Source organism: Melitaea cinxia, chromosome 7, assembly GCF_905220565.1.
Source record: "Melitaea cinxia chromosome 7, ilMelCinx1.1, whole genome shotgun sequence".
Taxonomy (NCBI): Eukaryota; Metazoa; Arthropoda; class Insecta; order Lepidoptera; family Nymphalidae; genus Melitaea; species Melitaea cinxia.
This window is the reverse complement of record NC_059400.1, coordinates 3,393,201-3,402,717: the sequence shown is the minus strand read 5'-3', so window position 1 is coordinate 3,402,717 and position 9,517 is coordinate 3,393,201. Positions and strand designations below refer to the sequence as shown.

At 35.6% G+C, this 9,517-nt stretch overlaps 1 protein-coding gene across 1 annotated transcript; it reads right to left on the bottom strand.

Moving 5' to 3' along the window:
* Positions 1-3,305: 3,305 nt before the first annotated feature.
* Positions 3,306-6,218, bottom strand: LOC123655096. The gene is made up of 2 exons (XM_045590933.1): positions 3,784-6,218; positions 3,306-3,693 (listed from the first exon to the last, which is right to left on the bottom strand). Exons 1-2 carry the CDS (start codon positions 6,216-6,218, stop codon positions 3,423-3,425), a joined length of 2,706 nt encoding a protein of 901 aa, XP_045446889.1. The 3' UTR covers positions 3,306-3,422.
* Positions 6,219-9,517: the final 3,299 nt, after the last annotated feature.

The following is a 9,517-nucleotide window of genomic DNA, read 5'->3' as shown; positions in this document are numbered from 1 at the left end:
AGTTGTCAACGGGATGCCGTGACGAGTACTTGTCAATTGTAAGTGAATAGTTACGTGATAGTGTATTATGTTTCCAAACGTTTTGAAAGTAAAGCTAGTAAGTTATTTATATAAAAATAAACTTTAAAATATTTCAGCCATGAGTTCCTCAGTGTTATTTTAGATATTATTTTAATTTTTTTTTATTTTTTATTCTTGGAGTACCGAATACTTTATTATATTACGACATAAGTATTAAAATCTCTTTTATATTTTTCAATATTATTTTATTAAGGTATTACCTACGTTTTTAGTTTATTTTACTATGATAATATTTTTTACTTTACCTTTGCGTTAGTTGTTGTAACTATTCATTATATTTGAGTTTTTGACAACTTTATTAAATAGCGACTAAATGATCAAATCATAAGAACATAAAATAAAAATGTAGTCTTACAATGTTAATAACATTTTCTGATAACATGTTAGTAACTTGTTTTGTTTTGTTTTATTTACGTATTTTGTTTGTAGTTTTTATTGTTAATATGTTTTGACAGTAACTTGTTTATACTGCTTGTTCCACTTCGGAATTTAGGATTTTTTTCTAACGACTCTTTTCAATAATTTCTGGTTTTGCCTACTATCAATAGACTTTTAACACAATTTGTAAGGAGCTGACGTCAAAATTCTATTTCTACTAAGCAAAATCAGAGATAGATACAGTATTGAAACTGGCCGTAAGTCATATTCGGGATTAAATGACAGTATTTTTTTGAAGTTTCTTTACAATATGAAGATAACTTTATTTCTTCATGTATTAGTTTTCTAAAACACTTAAAAACTTTTAAACGGACGACATTTCAAACAGACGTGGATTTATTAACCGACGAAAAAACGAAGAAGGTTCTCATGTCGACGCGTATTTTTTTTTATGTATGACGCATAAATTTTTACAGAATATTCCGATTTTGATAATTCTTTTTTTTATTGAAAATAGTTATACCTCGAAGTTGGTCCCATATAAAATCGAAAATAAAAATCCAACCATAAAGGTAGGAAAACAGGGGATGGTTGATTGTTAACTCACTGATTGTAATGACCATAATGGTAATGACCACGAATAACTTTTTGCAGAGTAGTCCGATTTTGATGAAAGTTAATAGCTTAAGTAAGGTAGGTCGATATTTTAAAAATAATGAAACATTAAGCATGTAGTAATTAGAGTATAGCCTCAAAAAAATATAAAAAAAAATTTACAAAAAATTAAGCTGCCGAAAAAACTGAAAAGCAAAAAATAATAATCCTTTTTTATTTAACGCTAATAACTAACCTCTTAAAGTAATGAAACTATATCTAAGTATATATTTTTGTAAATAGTGGAGTTTTTAATTAACTTTAATAACCAAGTTCTTAAACTAATCTAAGTATAGCTAAGTAATTTTGAGTCGGCGCCAAACAATCAATGTACAAAGATCACTAAATTACCTTTAATTTAACTAAATAATTAAATCTAATTAACAATGCAACATGAAATCTCCAGCGATAAACATTAACATTCCAAAAAATACGCTCTTTGCACGACCACTCGCAGCGACGTATCACGTGTGCCCGCCCGTTCGGTTTGTTGTCTCGGTGACATTAACTTCGTGAATATAGCCACCCCAAGAGTTCTTTCATTATCTACGACAAACTATTTGTGTGATACGTAGGGCATGCTCAACAGAGCTACCTTAATATGTAATATGTGGCTCTGTTGAGCATGCCCTACGCACGCACACACGGTGGTGGCACGCTACGCAGTGTTATAGCATAATTGCGATAGTATTTTTCTAGTTTTTCGACATAATACCAAATCATTTTTATATCAACTACTTACTTTGAACGACCTTATTTACAGTTAAAAATTTAATCACAATATTGTTTAGAAATCTTTCAACGAATATACTTAATTGTGTTTTTGTAAAACTAATGATAAGATATGTTCACGGGAAAAGTGATAATGCAGATTCCTCGTTACAGTAACTTCACTGCATTTTGTGATTTAAAAAAAAAAATCCAAGTAACTATGTATTTATGATATAATTTATTTAATACAAAACATGCTTTGTTTTATCAAATATTTGAAGAAAGGGTAAAAAAAACAAAACAGAACATCAATTAACAAACTACTAAGTCTTATATTTTTGAAATTAATTTTCTAAAATACAAAAATATTTATCATGAGATACTTTTTTTTAAATCAGCAAATAATATAAATAAATACTTATGAACTAAACAGTTTATTGCGAGGTGCGAACTTGCATAAAAAGCACACACTATTAAACGAACAAGACGGACAATGGACAACTATCTGAATAATTATATTTTTTCTATTTTGTTAAAATTTATTTAAACATTGTAAAACTGGGTGCCTCTGGTCAAGTTTTAAGTTCATTCAACATGGTATAATAAATTATACTCTGTAAATAAATTAAGAAAAATAATTGTGTTTGCTCGCAAACGAAAAAAAAACCGACTTCAATTACATCGACAAGTAATACAACGTAGATCGACGAAAAAATAGTCAAGCAACCACGCGTTATCAAAGATTACTCAAAAAGTAGTTATCACATCTCGATAAAATTTATATGTGACCACATGATAAACACCAGCTTTCGATTAAATAAAAAAAATATCAAAATCGGTACACCCAGTAAAAAGTTATTACGGATTTTCGAGAGTTTCCCTCGATTTCTCTGGGATCCCATCATCAGATCCTGGTTTCCTTATCATGGTACCAAACTAGGGATATTCCCTTTCCAACAAAAAAATAATTATCAAAATTGGTACATCCAGTAGAAAGTTATGCGGTATAATACAACGTAGGTCGACGAAAAAAGCGTCAAGTAAAAACGAATTATTACATATAACTCGAAAAGTTGTTGTTAGATCTCAAATAATTTAAATGGGACCAATTGGCACACACCACCTTTCGATTAAAACAAAATTTGTCGAAATCGGTCTACCCGGTCAAAAGTTCTGATGTAACATACATAAAAAAAAAAATACAGTCGAATTGAGAACCTCCTCCTTTTTGGAAGTCGGTTAATAAAGAGAACTATCGAAATTGTTTCAAATTTAAAGTATATTTAAAGTTTTAAATATATTTCCAGAAAATATTTAATAAATTGTTATTATTGCATTTTAAAATAAGTTGACGTTTTCCATATTAATAATATACTCTATCTGTCGGTCGTTGACACCATGTTACTATTTACAATCTGGAAGCGAACGTTTAAACAGGAAGACTACGCTAATTAAATAATTCATTATAATTTTAATATTAATAATAATAATAATAATTTTATTTAATTAAGACTTACAGTCCACTTGTTAGTAACATTAGTAACTTACAACTACGTTAGTACACTTAAATTAAAAATTAAAATTAACAATTTACCAATTCACTTGCTTAACCTTTCTTGCCTCACCACTACGCCAACAAAGTGCTGAAGCATAGGCTCAGCAAGCTTAGCACTGAACATTTTCAGAATTTTGTTAGAACTGAGCCGCATTCTGTTTAATAGAGAGGCGGTCCGTTTCCTCAAGATTGCGAAAAAGGAGTCAGTATTCGCTTCAGTAAACATTGCAGACGCACTACAGAAGCGTCTCAGTCCCAACAAAATCCTAAAACCATTGTTATATTGCACTCTAAGTGCGTCCAGCGATTTTTTACTATACCTGGTCCACAGGGCACACGTATAAAAAGTTTGACAATATGCTTTAAACAATGTTATTTTAGCATCGTTGCTGCAGCGAGCAAACCTGTGGGCCAGCATATTACATCTGGCGGCAAGTGCCCTTCGTTCACGTTCTATGTCAGCATGGTCCCTGAGATCCTCGGAAATGTAATGACCTAGATATTTAAAAAGTTTTACCCGTCTTAGTTGAACATCGTTTAGTTTTAACACTGACTCGTAGTCAATTACCGCTCCGCGGACCACAAAAACCATGTACTCACTTTTATTAACATTGTACGTCAGGCCATGTTTTACCGCGTATTCTTCACAAATTTTTAATAGCGTCCTAATAGAGCCAGCCGACGGACCCAGCAGCACCATGTCATCTGCGTAACTAAGATTATTTAGGCAAATTCCATCAATCCAGCATCCGACACGTCTGCTGCTGAGTCCCACAATTAGCTCATTTACATACAAATTGAAAAGCTTAGGTGAGGTTATACCCCCCTGCCTCACCCCGCAATCCAACCGATAAGTATCTGATAAAGTTTCGCCCCACTTCACATAGTTTTCTTGGTTTAAATACCAAAATTTTAGCAACGAAATCAGTTCGGATTGTATACCTGCCTCGCGGAGTTTCCTCCATAATATGTCGTACGCTACTAGATCGAAGGCTTTCGAAAGGTCTAAAAAACAGGCATACACCGGTGTCTTTCTGCTTGTGTAGTATTGGGCAGTCTGCTTTAAACACAAAATGGCACTTTCCGTTGAAAGATTGGGCACAAACCCAAACTGCGCGTCGTGTATATTTAAATATCGATCCAAATTTTGGTCTATCAGACTGTCCAACACCTTAGCAAGTACTGTAGCTAGAGATATTGGCCTGTAATTATTTTTATCAGAAATATCTCCGGTCTTATTCTTAACTAAGGGGACCACCACTGTTTTCATCATATCAGCTGGTAAGTAAGAATGTGTTATACATAATGAAAAGAACATTGCTAGCACACTATAAAGATGGTTCCCCGCATGCTTAAGATGCTCGATGCTGAGCCCGTCATGACCCGGAGACCTACCTCTGTTCATTTTCTTAATAACAGCTTCTACCTGCTTAGCAGAAAAACTCATAGGTATACTCGTAACGGTCTCAGCATCGATCACCCGTGACGGAGGTCCCAGAGGCGAAGTCACTTTAAAATGATTTTTAAGCAAGTTGGCAATCCCCCTTGGCTCACTACAGCCCCCTATGCTCGTGGGGCGACCTATTTTTACATTTAACTTGTTCGTTTCTCTCCAGAATTTAGCAAAGTCATGTGACGACCTGCGTGAAGCGATTATGTCCATTTTAACTTGATCTTCATGTTGTTGGCACCATCTTAGTCTACTTTTAAAAACCTTACGACTCTCACGCATGTCGTCCCAAACTCCGCCATACCCTGGTTTGTTATGGAGCAACCAAGTTCGAAATTTAAGACGCGCATCTTCATATGCTGTACGCACATGTTTATTCCACCCAGTAACCCGTTTCTTATTAAAATTCTGGTCCTTGTACGTTAATTCAGCAGCACCGCTAAGAATATTGACTACCCGGCTATACAAATCATCTAGTGTGCGCCTATGAGTGACATCATGACACATCCCACCCGCACACGAAGTTAATGAGACCGGAAAATCGATATGCCTTAGCTGCTCATGGCATATGTCATGATATCGCCCAGTCTGCGCCTCAGACCTAGATTGCCACAGGATTTTATTGCATTTATAGTTTTCAGTGTTTAATTTTGAAACTACTTTGTCTAAAATTATCTCTATTATTAGCGGGAAATGGTCAGACCAGTGTACATCACTATCAACTCTCACATTTGAAATAGTTTTCCACGCTGTTTGCGTTACAATACAATGGTCTAACCATCTCATGCTACCATCAATGTCGCTAATAAATGTAATAGTGTTTGACATGATTCCTAATTTTTCCGTATCAGCACATACCCATTTTTTATCTGAACAATATTCCCGTAACTCCAACCAAAATGGTTGGCCAGGGTGCGCGTTATAATCACCTAACATGTATACAGCTTCCACATCATTATTTTCTACAATAGCATCGATTTCGCCTAAACAGTTTACAAACTCGACACTATTATCAGGAGCATCCGTGGGCATGTATACCGAAAACACAATAATCGATTTCCCGCCTATCGTTCCTCTGATTGCAGTTAGCCTGACACTACTGCAATTTATAACAGAAACTGTGTCAAATATACCTTTTCGCCATAACAAAGCAACCCCACCGTATGGCCTCCCTCTGAGAATACCCACGGTAGTATCAACAGCCGTTTTGGACGTATATTCAAAGTTATCACTTACCGAGCCCAGCAATGGTAGGTCATGACCGAGGAGCCAGGTCTCCTGTAAGGCTATTACATCAGCGTAAACACATAGGTCCCTAACAAACTCTACAGATCTTTTAAACCCTTTACAATTAAACGAAACAAATGTACTCTTACTTTTATTATCCATTGTCAATTTAATTTAGTTCCTTTCTGTCACTAGAGTCTTTTTTAAACACTATAAATTTCCTAAAACAAATGCCTTCCGGCCATATTTCATCTTTAAGAAACAACGGTACCCTATAGCTATCCACATAAAAAATATAAGAATCGTAACCTCTATCCACTTTTGGTGCGATTTTCTCTAATGTAACTAACACTTGAGTCTTACGTACAATATAGTCTATGATATCCTGTTGCGATGTTTCCTTACTAATGTTAGAAATGTACAGCGGCACTTTTACTGACGCCGCCTTAAACTTCGACTATTGTTTAATGTTTTATTTTTGTAAAATAAAGAAGTAAGCAGATACTATAGCCAATGTATGCTGGGAACACCAAGAAAGAGCATTCCAAGTGTGTTGCCGAATCTATTCCTGACCAATTAAATTGTTCAGAATCTTTTTTTTTTACAACAAAGTTATGGATTATCATTATTTGAGAATTACACGTATATTACGACGCATTTAAAACAATTGATTAATTTAAAACAATTAAATTAATGTGAGTAAAAATTCGATTGCCGCAACTGTCACAACTGTCACAACTATAGCAAGCTTTTCAAACATAAAACCGCAGTGGCTATCGCTCACAGAAAATTTATAATGCCGGCTGAAAAAGTTTTAATGCACGTATATGTATACTTGCGTCTATGTTTTTTTGTATTGTATTTTTTAATATTTCATTTAAAACATTGAAACTATTACCTGATATTAATTAGGTAATGGAGGCCGTGACCTATGGCAGGAAATATTTTGCTCAATATTTGGACCGGCCCGACTGGAGAAGTACCTATATTAATACCGACCTTATAGAAAGTCAACAGCCAAATAGTACTGTTCTTAGGATGGCTGGAGGTAGCATCAAAATCACGTTTGCAATGTTTCTGTTCGTTCAGGCGTTCATTGGCTATGGTAACCGCTTACCATCATGTGGGCCGTATGCTTGACAACATTGTAATCACATCATACCAGCAATGAAACGTACAGAGATATTTAAATGAAATGCTATAAGAAAACATTTATTAAAATAACTAAAATAACTATCTTCTCTCTTGAAGTCATTTAAGTAATTACATCAAACAATGTCAATGGCTAGCACGCAGTTGAAGACATTGTAACCTCGAACCTAAAAATAGATGTTTATATTATTGAAATTCTTATATAATTTACTTTTATAATGTATAATTGGAGTGAAAGTTATCAAATGGTATTTATATTTACCCTTTTATACATAATGTCGAATACTGAGTTAAATATAGAACAAAAAATAATAAGATAAGTTGCCTCAGTTCAGCCTATCGCAGTCCACTTCTGAACATAGGCAGGGGCATAGGGTTTTCCGCAATCCTCATCCAGCCTACACCGACAATCTTACGTAGATCGTCGGTCCAACGGGCCGGAGAACGTCCCACAGTGATTTTGCCAAGACGCGGTCTCCACTCCACGACTCGTCTGCTCCAACAGCCATCGGTCCTGCGACACAGATGACCAGCCCACTGCCACTTCAACTTGCTAATTCTGTGGGCTATGTCGGTTACTTTTGTTTTCTTGTGGATAGTCTTATTTCTAATCTTATCTTTGAGAGAAACTCCAAGCATAGCCCGTTCTATTCCACGTTGAGCGACTTTAAACTTGTGTATTAGTCCCTTCGTCAGTGTCTACGTCTCGGCTCCGTATGTTAACACAGTCAGGACGCGTTGCTCGAAGATTTTTGTCTTCAAGCATTACGGAATATAAGAAGTGAAGACTCGACGAAGCCTGCCAAACACCGCCCAACCCAACCGAATCCCCCTATAGGCCTCCTTCTCGAAGTTGTTGCGGCCTAGTTGGATAGTATGGCCTAGGTAAATATAATCCTGAACAACTTCGAGAAAGGGTACCATCGACCGATACCGGTCTCAGTATGACTTGGTTGTTAAACATAACTTTCGTTTTGTCCAAGTTCATACAGACGACATGTCGGGACGACTCGTTTAAGCCGGCCAGCATTTGGCCTAACTCATCCAACGTCTCCGCAAAGATGACGATATCGTCGGCGATACGAAGGTGAGAGATGTATTTGCCGTTGACGATGATGCCTCTTTCCCCCCAATCCAAGGTCTTAAAGGCATCCTCCAGCGCAGTGGTAAAAAGTTTCGGTGATATTACATCTCCCTGTCTTACCCCACGCCGGAGGGAAATGGGTCTTGTTTTCTGGTCCTGGACATGAGCGGTCATCGTCACCGCATCGTACATACCTCGTAGTATCTCGATATATCACCAGTCGATTTGCACAGAGTCCAGGATGGCCCAGGTCTTGACATAGTCGGAGGCTTTCTCGTAGTCCACAAATGACATACACAGCGGTTGATTATATTCTTCTGTCTTTTGAATAATCTGCCGAACAGTATGGATGTGGTTTACGGTGCTGTAGCCATTTCAAAACCCAGCCTGCTCTAGTGGTTGGAAATCGTTGAGTCTTCTGGCGAGACAATTCGTAACCACCCTCGAAAACAGCTTATAGACGTCTTAGGAGTGAGATCGGTCTGTAATTCTTCAACAGAGATTTTTCGCTTCTCTTAAAGAACAACACCACCACACTCCCGAACCACGCCTCTAGTGTACTTTCATTGATTTCGATGATCGACAGAATGTTCGAATTTAGAATACTTCTTTCAATAGTTAAATGGATATTTTGTTATTTAACGCAATATAAATTATTATATGTAATCCATAGTTCCTAAAACTAGCATATTAAAACAAAAATTAATATTACTTATGACATTTAAATATAGAGGACCTGGGTGACCGAGCTTAGCTCGGTATTTTTAGTAAATCGTGTTTTTTGAAAATCATATTTAAATACGAATTACATATTGATAAAATATGAATAATATTTTTCGATTTTATTTTTTTTAGAAAAAAAAAAAAAAAAAAAACGATAATCGATCTGGAATACGTGAGGATTCGAACCATGATCTTTTCGGCCGAGCGCGATCTGCCGATTTCCCCTGAGCTATTACAACTTTATTGACAGATGCGAAATTTACCTTCTTATTCTAACGATATTGTAGCCATTTTTTCATTGCCTAAAAACAGGGATAAAACGACATTTTCTAAAAATGAATCCTAGCTAGATTTATTTATCTCCCCCGTAATCCCCTGTATACTTAATTTCATGAAAATCGTTGGAGCCGTTTCCGAGATTCAGATTATATATATATATACAAGAATTGCTCGTTTATTTAAATATAGATAGTAAATGTTAGGGCAGCAAATATCTAGTAAC

Bases quoted from the DNA above. Each gene is read 5' to 3' on its own strand.
- LOC123655096 (XM_045590933.1), bottom strand. From the start codon at position 6,218: ATGGATAATAAAAGTAAGAGTACATTTGTTTCGTTTAATTGTAAAGGG. The intron at 3,694-3,783 runs GTTTGCTCGCTG...GACCAGGTATAG, and splicing joins TGTAATATGCTGGCCCACAG to TAAAAAATCGCTGGACGCAC.